Source organism: Manacus candei, unplaced genomic scaffold, assembly GCF_025592945.1.
Source record: "Manacus candei isolate 608988 ecotype Guabito, Panama unplaced genomic scaffold, ASM2559294v1 h1tg000057l, whole genome shotgun sequence".
Classification (NCBI taxonomy): domain Eukaryota; kingdom Metazoa; phylum Chordata; class Aves; order Passeriformes; family Pipridae; genus Manacus; species Manacus candei.
In genome coordinates, this window is record NW_026138105.1 from 13,864,496 (window position 1) to 13,881,910 (window position 17,415).

General features: G+C 52.2%; 2 protein-coding genes and 1 long non-coding RNA gene across 3 annotated transcripts; 2 read left to right on the top strand and 1 right to left on the bottom strand.

Moving 5' to 3' along the window:
* Positions 1-1,553: 1,553 nt before the first annotated feature.
* Positions 1,554-8,426, bottom strand: SLC2A10 (solute carrier family 2 member 10). The gene is made up of 5 exons (XM_051803031.1): positions 8,387-8,426; positions 4,778-6,154; positions 3,619-3,741; positions 2,905-3,040; positions 1,554-2,255 (listed from the first exon to the last, which is right to left on the bottom strand). The coding sequence occupies exons 1-5, from the start codon at positions 8,388-8,390 to the stop codon at positions 2,159-2,161; spliced, it is 1,737 nt and encodes a 578-aa protein (XP_051658991.1). The 5' UTR covers positions 8,391-8,426; the 3' UTR covers positions 1,554-2,158.
* Positions 8,427-8,479: 53 nt separating this feature from the next.
* LOC127477979 (uncharacterized) lies at positions 8,480-12,579 on the top strand. The gene is made up of 3 exons (XR_007907084.1): positions 8,480-8,628; positions 8,785-8,862; positions 10,952-12,579. It is a non-coding gene; the product is annotated as an uncharacterized LOC127477979 (long non-coding RNA).
* A 1,048-nt stretch (positions 12,580-13,627) lies between these two features.
* On the top strand, positions 13,628-15,182 carry TP53RK (TP53 regulating kinase). The gene is made up of 2 exons (XM_051803062.1): positions 13,628-13,970; positions 14,570-15,182. The coding sequence occupies exons 1-2, from the start codon at positions 13,643-13,645 to the stop codon at positions 15,046-15,048; spliced, it is 807 nt and encodes a 268-aa protein (XP_051659022.1). The 5' UTR covers positions 13,628-13,642; the 3' UTR covers positions 15,049-15,182.
* Positions 15,183-17,415: the final 2,233 nt, after the last annotated feature.

Below are 17,415 nucleotides of genomic sequence, written 5' to 3' on the forward strand. Positions count from 1 at the left end.
GTAAAGTCACATTGATTCAGTTCCTCTCACTTGCTGGGTGTGAGGTTCTTCCAAATACCTGCAGCAGTGAAGACCAACGCAGTCCTGCCCAAGCTGCCTCATCATGCCTTATCCTTCCTGGCACCCTGTTGCACCTTTGTATTGAGCAATGGCTCCCTAGCCAGCTTCTTTCTTCTGACATATTTAAGGAAACATTTTTAAAAGGTATTTGTAAGATATTTGCAATATCTTCATGCTCCTTTTTAGCTCTCTTTTCTGTCTGCACTTTACTTGCTGTGTTTTATGGGGTTTTCCTTTTCTCCTCATGTGGGAAACCTTTTCAGTTTTCAAACACTGACCTTCTCCCTGTGATACCTCCTTAACCTTAGCAGCAAGTCAGGCAGGGTGTTTTTTAGGACCTCTTAGCTCTTTTTGAGTTGTGGCACATGTTTTCCTTGGGCTTTAATGGAGCATTTTTTAATCGCCGCCAGACTGCTTGCAGGCTCCTTGCTTTCTGCCTGTTCCTTTTGGGTTTGTTGTTATTGACTAATCACCTTATTTTTTCATAGTTCCCTTTCTTGAAACTGTAGAGCCCCAGGCTGGATTTATTTGGTGTGCTCTCTCCCACTACAGCATTAAAGGTTGTTTTGTGGTCACCAGCAGAGAACAGCTCTCCCACAAACACCTTGTGAAGCAGGTCCTGTGCTCTGCTCCCCACCAAACCCAGAGCAGCAGCCCTTCTCATGCTTCCAGCACTGCTTAGTCCAGGAGACCCTTTGTTGTATCCCAAACCAGTTTTTATTCCTTCCTGGTGGATCACTTAGCTGACTAACTTCTCTAATCTCATTTTATATTTGTATATTTATATATTTATCCTGATCAGGAGTCAGTTATACAGTCCTGGCTCGAAATTTTTTAAATTGGGATGCATGATTTCCCATCTCAGGAAATCTGTGCTGGTACTGGGGTTGTTATTCAGGGCAATTGGAAAGCCTGGCATTATCTTATTTTTCAAGCTTCTGGTATAGGCACAGAAGCACAACCAGGTTTTGCCCTTGCTTGGTTGCTTCATAATGTTCCTGTGATTCTGCTGGTACCATACATGGCCAAATTCACCTGATTTACTGCAGCTGCATCATTTGGTTTCCCTGCTGCTCTCCCCATGAATACTGGCCACGTCCTCTCACAGGGGTGCAAGCCTGAATTTCAACACCCACTGAATTTTCCTCAGCTTTTCATTTGAACACTCCTTTATGGCTTTTCCTCGTTTCAGTGCCAGCAGCCCAGCTCTGCCGTGATGGAGGTGACAGTCCTCTACCTCGGGTTCACTGATCCCCCCTTACCAGGAGCTGTGTCTCATCTTCCCGTACTGTCGCCCCCAACACCTGGCACTGTCACCAGCGCTGTTTGCTGACCCCAGAGCTCTCGTGTGTCCTCCCAGCACATCCAGCCCCGCTCACTGCCCCAGCAGCCAGTCCCTGGGCCCCCTCCACCCCTCCCGAAACCCCAGTGTCCCCATCCTCTCCCCTTCCCCTTGTCCCAGCGCAGCTCCCGCCGCCTGCCCCGCAGGGGTACCGTGGATTCCCATATCCTTCTTTTCCGGCTCCATCAGGCCCAGAGGCACAGTGAGGGTGTGTGTGTGTGTCCGAAGGGTGCGGGGGGGTCCGAGGGGTGTGGTGGGCTCAGATTTTGGGGCTGTGGCGGGGGTCTGTCCGCAGCCCGGGGTCCGGGCGGTGCGGCGGTGCCGGGGCACCCACTGGCGGCGGGTCGGGCGCGGTGCAGCGCCGATCCTTTTCCAAGAACCGGAACATAAAACACACCTCGAACGAACGAACGAACACACAAACGAACCTGGCCGATGGGAGAGCACCGCCGGCAAAAGCTGTGTTTTAATCCCTGCGTACAAAAAAAAATTAATCTCTTAAACGATGGGAGGTACAAATGATGAAGAATTAAAGGCGTCAAAGGAAGGATGTGCTCCCTGCCGGGGAACAGCGATCCTCCAAGGATCCAAAGGACAGCTATCTGCATGTCCCCACAGCTAAGGCACTGCAGGGAGAACTGTCTGTGAGCAGAGGTCACCAGTTAAAGGCCATGGAAAAGAACTGTCCTGATGGCCCAGCCCGCTCCTCTCCTGGAAAAGCTGCTCAGACACGGTGCTGCAGGCACGTTGATGGTTTCATGGGCTGTTGGTGTGCTCCACTCTCTGGTACTGGGCGTGTGTGCAGCTCGCTCCTCGTCCACGTCTCTGCTTGAACACATTTCCTTCCCAAACCCTGCAGGGCAATGGTGAAGGTCAGTGCTGTGCCCAGAGAGACAGGCAGGGCCTCACAGCAGTTACCCCTCCTGCCCCCCAGGGGTCTGTGCTCCCTCCCCTGGGCCTCTCCCTGCTCCAGCAATGCCTGCCCTGCCTCCATCCCAACCAGGATGGCACAAGCACCTTTTGATCTTCCCTAACCCATTACAGGTTTTGTCTGAAAACTACCAGGTGAGAGCCCATGGCCTCACCAGGAGATGTCTCTGCCCCGGAGGAGAAGGATCAGTCCAAGACTATTCTAAGTTGAAACAAGAGGACTATCATCCCCTCCTGTCTCCTCCCAGTCCTGACCTGCTTGTCCCATGCTGTGGTCCTGCTTTCCTCTCCTCAGCCACGAGCCCTGGTTTTTAGCCCATTTCCTCCCAAGTGCCACTAGTGCCCTCCCACAGCTCAGCCACAAGGCTCAGGGCAGTGACTTGCTGATGAACAGCACTGCAGCTCTCACATCTTGTCCCAAAACCCTGCCACAAACTTGAGATGTTCTACTTTCTCAGTAGCACTGACCAGACTTTGTAACAGCCCTGAGCTGCCTGGTGCCACAGACCTCAGGAGCCAATGATGGGAAGCTCCCAAAGCCAGCACTCACTCTGGGACAACAGCACACACACCTTTTCCTGGAGAACTGCTGGTCTATCTCCTCTAGGGACTGTCCTTTTGTTTCCGGAACAAAAAGGTAAATGAATATAACAGACATCACTCCCATCAGTCCATAGAGAAGAAACATCCAAGAGAATCCAATGGCATCTGCAGAGATTCGAGTGCATGAAGGTAGGAGGTCAGTCACATCATGGGATACAAAGGAAACTGGTTTATTTACTGTGAGGTGGTCACTGGTGCCTGATGGGCATCTTATTTTGTGAAGCTTTCAATAGATCTGGGGAACTGCTTATCTGCAAGGCCTGGACTGGGAATCAGCAAAGGAAAAGGCTGGTTCATGCCAGGCTTTGCCAGCACCAGAGGGAAGGGAAGGCAGCCGAGCTCCAGGGCCAGCAGTGCCCACCGAGTGCCTCAACTGAGGGCTCTGCTAGAAAGAAATGTGGTAAAGCTGCCGGCACAGAAGCTGCAAACTCCGTGGTTTGCTGATACTGTGGTGCTCTAGTGCAGCCCAGTGGGCAATGGGTGACTTTTACAAACAGCTGACAGAGGGCTCAGAGCAGTGCTGCTGGTGCCTGGCTTTCCCGCTCTCAGGGGCAGCAGGGTCACAGCTACTCCAGCCCTAAGTCCCCACGGTTCAAAATGCCACCTCATCTCCAAATGGCTCATGGTGGCCATCCTTTCCTAACCAGCCGTGGGAGGTGGAGGGAGGGGGAGTGCCTACTTACCAATAAGGTCCAGGAAGGAGAGGCTGATCAGTAAATTAGCAGCCCAGTTAAAGCTGTTACAGAAGGCAAAGGCTCTTCCTCTTATCCCAGCAGGGTAAATCTCACTGAGGACCAGCCAGGTCACTGCATGGATTAGAGAGATCAGAAAGACAGTGTGGGAGTTAAGCAATTTGTTTGGGAAATGGGCAAGGGAGGTTTCAGCAGGGGGTTTAAACTCGGGCTTCACCCAGCGCCTGCTGCTGGTGGTGTCAAACATTCATTGACCTCAGAGACAGGGCACAGGAGAACACTTCAAACCTCCCGTGTTCAGCACTGCAGGAGGAATGAAACAGCAATGAACAGGCACAGGGAGCAAAGAAGAAAGTGGAGGAGTTTGTAATTCCATCCATGGGACATGGAAAAGATCTGCTGTCAGGACATGCTCTTTGCAAAAAAATGAGAAAGGGGTGGAATTAGGGAAACAACATTGCATTTGGGCTAAAATCAGAGTTAAAGCATCATATGCCTTCAAGAACCCTCTCCTATCCTGGGGTTATTTAGCTTGAAATAATTTGCAGGGTCACTGTCAAACCCAGAAGAGTTGCCCACTTATATATTTCTCTTGAGTCAGATGATGTTTTCTCCCATCAGGGCATTTAAATATCAGAAAATAGTAGATCTCACATGGAAGTAAGACCTAATCTTTAATCTCATCTGATGAAAAATAATGATTTCAGAAAAAAACCCCAACAAAACAACGAAACTGATACTGAGAAACTTTCAAAGAGGTTTCACTTCCAGTTCTGCACTGACTTCCCTGTCACACAGCAGAAGCCCCTCAGTCCCTCTGCCCTTAGCCTTCTTTTTTTCTCCTTCCCAGGGTGCAGCGCTTGTGGGATACTCTGATTTTGCAATAAGCTTCACAAAAAAAAAAAAACATTACAAGGGTAGTTACAGCATGGAAGAGGAAGTTATTCCAGTGCTGTACCAGCCCTGTAGCTGGCAGAGCTGCAGTGCTAGAAAGTGATTCAGTGGGCAGATGGGGACATATTTCCAGTTCCCAGACACCAAGCTGCTTGGTACAGCAGACACATAAGGAATGTTTCCAGCAGGCAGCTTGCAGGTCAGCCCTAGTTTTATTCTCTAGGTTAGTGCAAAGATATATAAACACCACACTTACTTGGCCCAAATCCAACTGAGAAGGCGCTCACGAAAGCCATCATGCTCAGCAGTGTAATCCAATTTAAGACCGTATGTCCTGCCCAGGGAGCACCAGTGAGAGGAGGGCCCGTGCTTCCCACTGTCCCTTCTGTGGACTGACCCACCAAGTCCCTTTTCTGCGTGAGGGAAGAATTGGGAACAACCTCTTTGCTTTGGGTACTGGCAAAAACTTTTGTAAGGCTCCTTGTGGCAGCAAAACCAGGGGCTGCCTGACTTTTGACAGCACCCGATGCTGGTGGGAGGGGTGACACAGCAGACTGGGGGAATGCAGATGTCAGGGGGTGCTGAGTGAGGCTGAGGGACGCGTTGGGGTCGGCGGGTGCCTTGCAGTCCCTGGCCATGGCCAGCGGGGCCATGCGGCTGGTGAGGCCGATGCTGGTGACCGAGATGGCCATCACCACACAGCCAGCCAGGAGCAGCACTCTCCTGCCAGCCTTGTCTGCCAAGGCCATTGCGACCAGCGTGGCCACCACCTTGATCGCTCCCAGCCCAACTGAGGCCAGGATTGCCGAGGAGTTGCTCTGGAACCCCACCGAGTGGAAGATTTTGGAGGCATAGCCCAGCACATTGGGCTGCCCAGTGAACTGCTGGAAGAGCACCAGTCCCAGGCCCACCAGAGTCCGCCTTCTCATGTTGTCTCTGGTCCTGAAAAGGTCAAGGAATGAGTAATGCTTCCCCTGACAGGGCTCCCGCTTTGCTGCCCCTCTGTCCTCAGTGTCCTGCAACGGAATGAGGCCCTTCTGGCAGTCCGAGTCCCACGAGCTTAATTTAACAGGGTTCACTGGGAGAAAGAGGATGCTGAGGAACTGCATGGCTGTCGGGGCAATGGCCAGCCCAAACATGTACCTCCATCCCTCCTCCACGTCCGCAAAGACGTAATTCAGCGCATAGGACAGCAGGATGCCCCCGGTGATACCGGCTTCGTAGAGAGACACCAGCAGCCCTCGCCGGTGAGCAGCCACCATTTCTGAGACGTAGATGCAGCAGGCCATGGATGAGACAGAGATGGCAAAGCCCACGGTCATGCGCCCAATGACCAGCACCATAAATGACCTGGCCAGCGTGAGGATAAGGCTGCCAACCAACAGGACCACGTTGCTGACCAGGATCGCTCTCCTCCGGCCGTGGCGGTCGATGAGCACCCCCCCGGCCAGAGAGGCCAGCAGTGCTCCGATGAGGACGGCGCTCACGACAACTTCTTGCTTGAAGCAGCTGAGGTGAAAGTCCACCTGCAACTGCAGCAGTGCACCAGAGATTATCCCCAGCTCATACCCAAATATCAGCCCGCCCAGGAGAGACACCGTTGCGGACAAGAGCAGGACCATCACTGCACGACCTGGAAGACAAGAAAGTAATGCCAAGTTCAGTTTTCTGATGCTAGCAGGGCAGCTATCAGCATGCACAGGCTGGAAAAAGCTCTCCCAGGACACCCACAGTTTTCCATTTACAAAGCCACGATGCAGCATTTCCCCATAGGTCACCAGGTCACATGTAGAGAGACACTTGCAGACAGTCACACAACCCACCAGGCAGAGGCACTCATTTGGGGTGCAGAACTGTGAAATCAGGGCTTTGTTAACAAAGTTAAGACATGTTTTTAAGTAGAGGGCAGTGATTTGTAGTGCCTGGAGTTGTACAGGGGGATCCTCTGTAGTCTCCCTGGATTCAAATTACAAAACCTGTTCTGAGCAGGAAATGCAGCTTCTGCTTTCAGGTCGTGAGTTATTTATTCTGCATTATCATTTTCATGTTTCAGTGCACGTGGCACTGAGCCTGCAGCCTCTACATTCTCACTTCTGACCTTGGCATTAAAAGCCCTGTTCACAAAAGTTTATTTCTTCCACTTAATCTTGCACTCTTGCCATGACTTTGTGGGGTGGCCCTGATTTCTTCATCTGTCCTTCTACAGCCCACAGCACCCAGGATCCCTGAGCCATGCACAGCCTCCTCAGGCTGGTCCAGGACCACAGGACAAGCTTCATCATGAGCTGAAAACCTCACTGTTGCCAGCCCCAAATACAAAAAGTGACTTTTTGACCTTGCCCATCCCATATAGATGAGAGTACAAGTTAAGTTTAGCTAAAATAAAATAAATAAAAAAACCAAAAGCTAGCAGCAAAAGCAACCCAAACCCAAAGCAACCCGGCCTAAACAACCCTACAAAAGCAAGGTTCTGGCTGCATATGCTTCTCACCATGGGGAAGGGATGAAAGGGTGACCATGTGAGAACCATGAGCCATGTTATAGCAGCAGGGATTGCACTGGTGCCAGAGCCAGCATGATGTAGGGATCTCTGGGAACAGCAGTGGCAGTGACCTCCCCTCCAGTTACAATTTTGAAGCACAGGTAGAGTGCATTAGCTCTGAGGTTTGTGCTGGTTTCCAGCACGTAATTCTATCTGTACTCTTTTGTTTAATTAGAAATATTCACATTTTCTGTAGACTGCATGTGGAAAAAATGTGGACACAACCACCAGACCGTGGAAACTTTTCTCACCCTGCCTAAGGGCTTTTTTCCCCCTCACAAGCTGTGTTTAATAGGAAGTGTCTCTGCTTGGCCTTTAATTACAGTTAGCAATAAAGATTTCTCAGTGATGGCTGTACATAAATACAAATATTTGTATTTATTCTGTAACCCTCTGTGTTTCATTTGTGTTACTTACGCCATCCCAGTTACCCCAGTCCCTCTCACCATGCTTTGTGTGACCACCCACACTGCTTTTAGCACTCCTTGTGCACATTATGCAGATAATTAGAAAATTATCTGCTGAGAACAAAAGGCGTAAGTGCCCATCCCATTAGTTCCAAGCCACAAATTCTACTAGTCACAGAGAGTCCCACTATAAATACCACAGCTGATTTCATCAGGTTTTGCTGCATTTCTCGTTAACTTCATGAGCAGTCATGGTTTGTGAACTTTGACTGAAATCCAGTTTCTATACAGTCTGTTCTGACATAGCTGGGAAATTCGAGGACTCTTCAGATCTCCACTTGAGGACAGAAGGTTTGGTGGGTCTCGGGAGGAGCTGTGGCAGGCGATTCCCTGCCTATGGCAAACTGGTCATCGGGTCGTGCTCCGGGACAGGGCAGTGACCGCCGGGCTGGGGCTGGGGCTGACTTCGGACTCTGCCCACACCAACGCCAAGGCCAGGGAGCGCCGGACCGCTGCCTCCAGCAAATCCCGCTCCACAGCAAATCCTGGTCCCTCCACACTCCTTGTACCCCGCTCTCCCTGCCGCCGGAGCGCTCCTGGGATGGCCCCAGGACCGAGCCGCAGGAAATTCCTCGGCTCTTGCGTTCGCTGTATGTGCTGCTGGGAGCGCTAAAAAAAAAAACCAAACCAACACCAAACCAGAAAGAAAGGGGGAAGGGCGTGGGATGCAGCCCCAGCCTTTAGGAAAAGTTGAAAACTTTTCTCTTTTTCCTTCAGGGAACTTTTTTTCCCCGGGGCAGCGCGCGCCCGCCCCAGCCCCCGCAGAGCCCCGTCCCCGGAGGGGCTGTGACAGCAAAAACCTGATGACCCCCCCCCTCCGCCTCCGCGCCCCCCGCCCGGCCCCGGCCGCACTCACCCATGGCCCGGCGGGGCTGAGCCCCCCGCGCTCCGCGGCCCGGGAGCGCAGCGGGGCGGAGCGGGGCGGAGCGGGGTCCGGCGGCCGGAGCGGGGCCGAGCCACGTCGCTGCCGCCCTGCCCCCGGCCGGGCAGCCTGGGGCTTGTAGTCGCCCTGCCCGGGGGTCCCGGGCCGGGGGGAGCTGCACCGCCCCGGCAGCGATGGCGAGGGCCGGGGAGCGGGAGCCTGATCCCGCGGGATGGGTGAGCCCGGCGGGAAGCGGGGCTGGGGCGTGTGAGCGCGCCGGGAGGCTGCGGGGTGGCCGGGGAGGCTTTACGGGCTAATCGCTCTGGAAACGAGGATATGGCTTTCGTGGCTGGAATGACAACTCTGTCCCCATTCTGTCTCATTTGAGCCAGGAACAGGAATCTCCTCGCTGCCTGCTGACCTGCTCTTGTTCAGAGCTTCTCCCCCCACCCCAGGCGAGAAAGCCTCTGGTAAGTCCACAGGAGTTTGTTAATGATTTGAGGTAGCTCGGCTGGAAAGCCAAAGAAGCCTGCTAGGAAAGGGGTGACCATTTCAAAGCTAAAACTAAAAGGGCAGCAGGGGAGGTTTAGGTTAGATGGCAGGAAAAGGTTTTTCTCCCAGAGGGTGGTTGAGCACTGGAACAGGCTCCCCAGGGAGGTGGTCACAGCACCAAGCCTGGCAGAGTTCAAGAAGCGTTTGGACAACACTCTCAGGCACATGGTGTGACTGTTGGGGTGTCCTGTGCAGGGCCAGGAGCTGGACTCGATCCTGATGGGTCCCTTCCAATTCAGCACATTCTATGATTCTGTGATTCTGTGATTAAGTTTGCATTCTTAACTTTCACTGGGACAGAAAGGATCATCTCTTGAGCTGATCTCCTTCCCCCTGCACAGTGCTCCCTCAGACAAAGCATTTCAGTATTCAGCTTCCCTTGTAATTAACATACTTTTTCTGCTGAGTGGAACAGGAACCTTCCTGCTGTCCTGCATAAAAGACACCGGGACTTGCACTTGGATGCAAGATTTTTTTCTGAGTCTGAGGCTAATTTCATGTATCCCAAAGTCCAGTTTGCTAAACAAAACATGATACACCTCAAAGTGCTTTCAAAACTCTTTACCACAATATGCAAACATTCTCCCTCGGTGCTGTTCGTGCAAACAGCAGCTGCTGGGCGGGTTGAGCTGTGCTGAGGTGCATGAGATGTTCAGAAGTTTGCTGTGACCCAGCTGGTGTGGGGACCAGCGAGGGAAGATGTGGTGTCACAGCATCCAGCAGGGACTGCCCCTGAAGGGGAGGTGCACATGACCATGAACCTGCATTGCGAGCTGGCAATTGACTGCTGGTAACATTTTGTTTAATACTTACACTAAATTTTAGTATTTAAGATGTTATAACCACACAAGCTCCAGAGCAGCAGTCTGTGGAGTCTGTGCTGGTGAAGCTCTTTGTCACAGTACGAAGTTGAATTGGGACAGGTCTGCATCCGTGACCATTGTGCCTGTGGTGCAGGCACACCCCTCTGACACAGACAAAAATAAACAGGTTGGGTGAAGAATAAAGAACACAAGAACACTTTTTTTTTTTTTTTAAAGAGCCCTTTCAGTCACCCCACATTTTGACTTAATAGGCCATTTAAGAGAAATATTTAAATAATTATTATTATTCTAACTATGGGGATACATTTCTTGTCTCTGCTCTGCAGACCAGTGGTACCAACCCTTTTTTTGTTCCAACTCATAGTTTTGGGATGCTTGAGATGGGCCATGTTGGATCATGTGTATCCTTTCAACTTTAGTCTGTTGGATATCTGGCTGCAACATGGGCAGCAGCTGATCAAACATTTTGGCTTTGTTTCTTCTCCAAGTTATATATGAAAAGTGTTTCAAACCATCTACCTGGCTTACAGATTAAATAAATGCTTCCCATTCATATGCTCTAATTTCAATGCAAATAAAGTATGTAAAAATAGTTTTTCTAAAACCTTGTATCTGATACAGACTGACATTTTGGGTGAGCTGTGCTGTGAATTGGAGATGTCACCCATGCATGGTTCCCTACTATGCAGAGAGCCAGAGGGGACCCAGAGTCCTCATCAGGCACTGGGCAAAACCACCCTTGGCTACTTGATCTGCAATTTCCCTGAATAATTCCTTCCTTCCGAACTTAATTCAGCGTGAGAAGGAAGAAATTATACTTTTCTCCATGGTCGCTCAGCTTTCATTTATCTGCCACCCAACCATTCTCTGGAAGCTTCCTGGTCTCTGACAGCACAAGAATTATTGTTATTAGCACAGACAACAAGGAGGTGAGGTCCTGGGGAGCAAGCGCAGGCAGAGCTTTATGGTGTGTTTACAAAAGGTGGCTGAAAAGGTGACATCAGTATGTACAGAAATGCAGCTGCCACGTCGACACTGTGCGTGGCTGTGGGTTGTGGTCGTCTGGGAAAAAAGGTGTAAACCTGCTGTGATGAAAACAGCAGGGATAATTTGGGCAGGAAAAAAGAAATCTTCCTTTGTTGTTCTTAAAGCACACCTTTCTTATCGTAACATTTGTGATTAGTGGGTATTCTGGGCCTGCTGAAGTCAGTGCCTTTGTCCCGAAGATCCACATATGAGAAGGTCTGGATTGGCGGATCCACCAGCACTTCATGTGTGCCGGCACGTTTCTATCCTGGCTCCCTCCTGCGATGCCTTCCTCCTCCTCCTCCCCTGCAGACCGTGTGCTTTGGCAGTGCCGCTTCCCCCTCTGATCCTTATCTTGGCTGCCGGGCTTGCGGGGCTCGAGGGCGCGTTCCTGCCTGGCAGCCAAACAGCGCAACCCCAGGGCTGAGCCGCAGGAATGCGCTTCCCAGAGAGCTCGGCGTTTGGAACTGCAGCCTGTGTTTGGTAACACAACCCGGCCGTGACTGCTGGAAAACGTTACCCTCCACCTCTGGGCCGGGGCAGCTAGAAGAGGCTTTAAAATCACAAAATAAAATACAGAAACAACGGGGAGAAGGAAAGCCATCCTGGCAAAGGGAAGACAAGGTGATCAGCAACGCTCATCACACACTTGAGCTCGTTTTCTCTGATTATGATTGACCCTTAGGAAGGGGTTTGGGGGCACCAAACTGACCAAGCTCTATTCAGTTATTGATGAACACAACCTCAGAGCCAGCAAGACCCTTAGATGGGCTCGAGGAGCCGCCTGAGCCTGATTTAGCCCAAATTCCCCTTTTCCCATCTGAGCTCTGAGGATGGCAGCCTCCATCCTTAAATTAGCTGGAGGGTGCTGGGAGAGCTGCTTGTAGGGCCAAGAGTTCCACAAGACAGCAGGAGGAAGGAGCCCATGGGACTCGCCTTGGTTTCCATCAGCTTGGTTTGCTGCGCTGCAATTTTTGACTTAATTACATTGTTTGCAAAAGGAGAGTTTGTAAATGCTTGTCACCAGGAGAACAAAGTTACATAATTAAACTATTTAGCAGAGTCTGTGGCTTCAGTGCAGTTCTCTGGGGTGATTCAGCATTCCAATAAAAATACTGTGTGATACCATAAATATTGTAAATGGCTCTAGATGGTTTCCAAGGGCTATGTCAACTGCTTTTTTGCATTCAAAGAGAAAAGAATAAGTGAAATCACGGGGAAGATAAAATTTAAATAAATAAAATAAATGGGAAAATAAAGCAAAAATATTTTCTTTCCTATTTTGAAAGCTCTGGAGGATGTTTTTGGCCAGCATGAGAGAAGACTGTCATGTTTACCAGAATAATGAACTGAGGATATCTCTGTGCACTTGCTTATAGGTTGTGTATGTGTGTCTACGGGGGCATCTGAGCACGGATGCTTAGATAAAATCTGCCCACAACATGGGGAAAAACCTTTTTTGTTATTTGAGTGTTTGTGGCATTTGCAAATTCCAGCCACAGAGCCCAGGAATGCATATCTTTCCCTGGCCAAGCTGTCAATCTCCTGTCACAGCGAGGGCAGCTGAAGGAGGATGCCACGGGTGGCCAGACTTGAGGGATTGGATTATCTGTATCATTGAGAACTTGGAAAGGTTGTTTAAAAGTTGTTACTGAAGAAAGACAAATATTTGCCAGGCATGATCCCACCGTGCAATGACAAGTAAGCTGTATGGAATGTGTTAATAAAATATAAATGCTCTGAAAAGGAAACAAATGTTGTGGATGTGAAAACAAGGGCAAAATGGACTTGTGGCACCTCCAAAAGCAACAATTGAGAACATATTTACATGGACTGGGCTGAATTCTCTTGTGTCTTCTGAGGAACATAAATTGCAGTGTGTGCAGATCAGCCAGTAGAGCAGTGGTTTTTCAGGGTGCCATAAAAACCCAAATACTGCTCCAAATATATTGAGGTTTGTCCATCTTCCGCTAAGATGGAGATGTGGGTCTTGGTTGCTCAAGGAAGGGGAGTCACCTGACTCACTGAATGAGTGGCCTGTGACAGACCTGGAGCAGAGGCTTTGGTGCTGCCCAGCGTGGGGACCTGAGGTCACGCCACGCCCTGCTGCAGGCTGGCAGTCCCCTGCAGCCTACGGGCAAATCCCTTCTCTTCCCCAGCCACAAACGGGGCAGCTGCAGTGGATCGGCACAGGCTCCAGCAGAGGCTTTTGGCACATGAAGGGCCAAGAGCCAGTGGTGGATCATCCTGCTGCTGATGTCCCAGAGGTGGAGTTGCCCCAGTGCTGGAGCATCCTGGTGGTGTTGTCCAGGGGGTGGTGTCCCAGGGGTGATGCTCTGGCAGGGGGCTCTGAGGTGGTGCTGGGAACACCTCGGGGGGGAACCACGAGATCCCACTTGCCACTTTGGGAAGATGCACATCCAACATCTCCCTTGCAAGCCCAGGGGCAGCTGCTGGACTCGCTGTTGCACTGGCAGAAACACGGAATGCACTGGCTGGGGAAGGGTCAGGAACGAGTTCCACCATCCTGCAGCTACTCAGTATCCCCCCCCCACGGCCGAGGCGGGCAGCGGGCAGCAGGATTTACGGGGAGCAAGCACAGAGAGGGGTTTTGTAAGAGGCAACACCGAGAACGACACGGACAAAGCGGCACAGGGCGCGTTATAGCGGGGGCGGCACAGCCGGGGCGGGGGCGGGGCTTGGGGCGTCCGTCGGTTTCCGTCCCGGGGGACCGAGCACTGACGGAGATCGCCGAGATTTGCCGAGCACTGACGGACATCGCCGGAGATCGCCGAGATTTGCCGAAGCGGCGCCCCGCGCACGCGCGGTGTGGCGGCGCGTCGCGGCGATGGCGGCGGCGCAGGCGGAGGCGGGCGGGGAGCGCTCGGTCCCGGCCGGGCCCGCCGGTCCCGCGAAGGGCGCTGTGGGGGCCGCGGGCCCCGCCGTGAACCACCCCGAGGCCGCGGAAGAGGAGCTGTCGCCGCCGCCGCTGCCGGGGCTGCAGCTGGTGCAGCAGGGCGCCGAGGCGCACGTGTACCGCGGGCTGTTCCTGGGCCGCAAGGCCGTGGCGAAGCTCCGCGTCCCGAAGCGGTACCGGCACCCGGCGCTGGAGGAGCGGCTCAGCCGGCGCCGCACGACCCAGGAGGCGCGGTCGCTGCTGCGGTGCCGGCGGGCAGGTGGGCACGGGGAGAGGCGGGGGAGGCGGGGCTGCCCCGGCAGAACGGACGGACGGACGGACACCCCGGGGCGGTGTGATCGGGGCAGGACAGACACACGGACACCCCTGGGCGGTGTGAGCAGGGAAGGACAGATGGACGCTCCTGGGCGGTGTGAGCGGGACAGCCCCCGCAGGACACCCCCCCCCCGGTGCTCCCCGGCTGTGCCAGATCGCAGGCACTTGGCACCTCCAGCGCCATCCTGAAGGGTGCGGAGGGTTCTTCGCATCCCGGGGTGACCCTCTCTGCTCGTCCAGAGCGGCCCCTAAAACACAGCTTGTCCTCGATGTGTCCCATAACATGTTTTCCTGGGGAGTCTCACCCCAGGAGGGGCTGATCCTGTTATCAAGCTGGAGCTGCCAGCAGGTTAAAAGGCTACCAGTGCAGATGGGTTGGAAGGAAGTGTTGGCAAGGCCCTTCCAAGATGTGGATTGGCAGTGGCGGGGGATGATCTCAACCGGAATTTCTGCTTAAGGCTTTTATTGGTTGTGGTTTTTTGTTGGAATAAAGTTGGGAATCACGTAAATTAGCTGTTAGCATTGATTTTCTCTTTTAAATAGGGATTCCAGCTCCAGCTGTCTACTTCGTGGATTATGTCACCAACTCCATATATCTTGAAGATATTGTAGACTCAGTTACAGTTCAAGATCATATTTACTCTGTACAGCGGAGTGGAAATGATACCAGCAGCCTCCAGGACTTAGCAGAGAAGATGGGTGAGCTGTTAGCAAGGATGCACGATGAAGATATTATCCATGGGGATCTCACAACTGCCAATCTCCTTCTGCGGCCACCCGTGGAGAAGCTGGACTTGGTGTTGATAGACTTTGGACTCAGTTTTATTTCAGGTCTTCCAGAGGATAAAGGAGTCGATTTGTATGTTCTGGAAAAAGCCTTCATTAGCACTCATCCAGATACTGAAGTGATGTTTAAAGCTCTGCTGAAGAGCTATGCTGCCACATCTAAAAAATCTGGTCCTGTGATCAAAAAGCTGGATGAGGTGCGACTGAGGGGAAGGAAGAGATCCATGATTGGGTAGAAGAGGGCAGGCTTAGGGATGGGGAAATATTACCTTCTGCAGATAGGGCTATTTATATTTCTAGTTGGGTTTATTTCACATATCACTATTTTGATAACTGTGTCTTCAAATAAATAAATTTGAACGAGTTTAAGCGTCCTAAAGTAACCAAAGTAATTGTGAGATAGGAGCACAGCCAAGAGAGAAACAACTAAAGGTCACTTCTTTCCTAAATGTTAAATATTTCATCTACAAAGTAGTTTGCAGTGTCATTCCACTCGTGTTCCTTGTGTGGTTATAATCATTCAGTCATCTTGCTCAGCCTGCAGACCATGAATTTGTGAGATGTTCTTACCTGGGGGTACCTGAGCATCTATAAAAGGTAACTGAAAAAGAGAAATATGTTATTTTAATAAAAAAATGTGTTATTTTTCTCAGAAGACTTTACAAATGAGGCATTTAAATCCATTATAAATGACTCTACACGTCCTGAACTTTTTCTGGAGACCTGAATTCCAGGACATGGGCAATGCTGAAACACAGCACTAAACATAACCCGGGTTTATTTTCTTCTGGTAGTAATTTTGGCTTTTTTTTTTTACTTTCAGTCCATAGTACTTCCTTAAGGAAATAAAAACTTGTTAATCAAGAACACTTTCCTGCTGAGAAACTTCCACTTTAAGCAAGAAGTCTGCTGTTAATTTCCATTTTTGATGCTTTATAAGAGGGACTGCTCAGTTGGCAGAGACAGGTGGTAATACTCTTTCTTGTAATGTTTTCTCTATATCAGTTCTTTTTCTGGGTTACTCTGTCTAATGTGAATGTAAGATGTCCCAGAGGAAAAGCCTTACACACCCTGGGTGGGTTACAGGATAATTGTACTATGAGCAGGTTGGGATGCGAGTTGTGCCCTCACTGAGTGTGTGAGCTTTATCATTTACTGCAGGTAGTGGTGGAAAAGAGACAGTGAACTCCTCCCTGTGCTGGGCAGCCTTTACCCATCGGGAAAATCCTCTGTTCTCTGGTGCTCTGTCTGAAAATGGATAAGAGGGAGCAAAGTGTGCCTCACCCCTCCACATCCATGGATGTGTCTGTCCCGTGCGGATCTGCATCCGTGGGGGAGAAGGCAGCTGCGAGAGGCTGCTCTGCCAGGCAGGAGAGAGGGTTGAGGGCTTCTTCCTCCGCGCTCAGAGCGACCCGAGCAAAGGGCTCGGGGCCGGCGGGACCCCTCGGGATTTTTCTCGGGCGCGGAGCGGGGCGGGCGGGCGGCGCCGCGAACCACAAGGCGCCTCCGAGGATGCGCCCTCGCTCCGCGCGGTGGCGCCGGCGCAGCGCTGCCGCCTCCCGCCCCGCGGTGGCCGGTTCGCGTCCCGCAAGTGTCCTAGCGCGGCGGGCTGCCCGTGCCCGGCGCGCATTCACCTCTTGCCAGAGGAGCCGCCTGGGCGAGTGCCCGGCCCCGGCGTGGGGTTCGGGTTCCACCGCCCAGCCACACCTTTGGCCGCCGCTCGCAGCGCACCGGCAGCGCTGTGGTTTCCTTTTACCGCCCGCGGGCGAGGAAGAGCCGCGTGCCCGCGCAGGGGCCGGTGCTGCCGAGCGCTCTCCTGCCTTCCCGGGGAGCGGTGCCCGGCACACGGGCACTCGGAGCGGTGCTGCGGGAGCGGGGCCTCGAGGCGCGGCGGGAGCAGGAGGATGGGAGCAAAGGAGGCTGAGCCGAGCCCCCCGTGCCGGAGGAGGCTGCACCCTGAGCTCCCTGCCAGCCGGCCAACATCTGTACAAACACCGCTCTCGCTGTCTCCCGGTGATGCCAGGATTGAGTTCTGTTTGCAAAGCCCTTTGAAGAAGCCTGTTTCTAACTATCGTGGTGTTTATTAAAACGCAGCTCCCCCCGCGGGACAGCGGAGCAGAAACAAAGCTGATCCACGGGGAGCTTTCGGGGCCGGCGCGGTGCTCTGAGCCGGGGCCGGCAGCCCGTGGTGAGGCCAGTCCTCTCGGGGAGCTGGTGCGTGGGACTGGCCTTCGAGCAGGGGCTCCTGAATTGGCCTCTGCTGAAATCAGCTCTGTGACGGAGCTTCAAAACAAAGCAGAACTTTACTGGTCATGAAAAGCAAAAATGTTTTGCTTTCTCACTGCATGATAAACTCCTTCTCGTTATGTAAGTGTTACTTTCCACACATCTGTGTCACGAATTGTTGATAATTCCTCTCGATCAGCCTGATGTGTCCTTTGGTTTGTTGTAGTGAATGCTGAGCTATTGCTGTTTGAGGATGGAAAAATCTCAGCAGGTGCTTGTCCAGCAAAGAGGACACTCCAGACCTGCAAAATGTCCAACCCACGTCTTCTTGCAGCCTCAGCTGTATCACTCCACCAGTCCATCAGGAGCTGGACTCG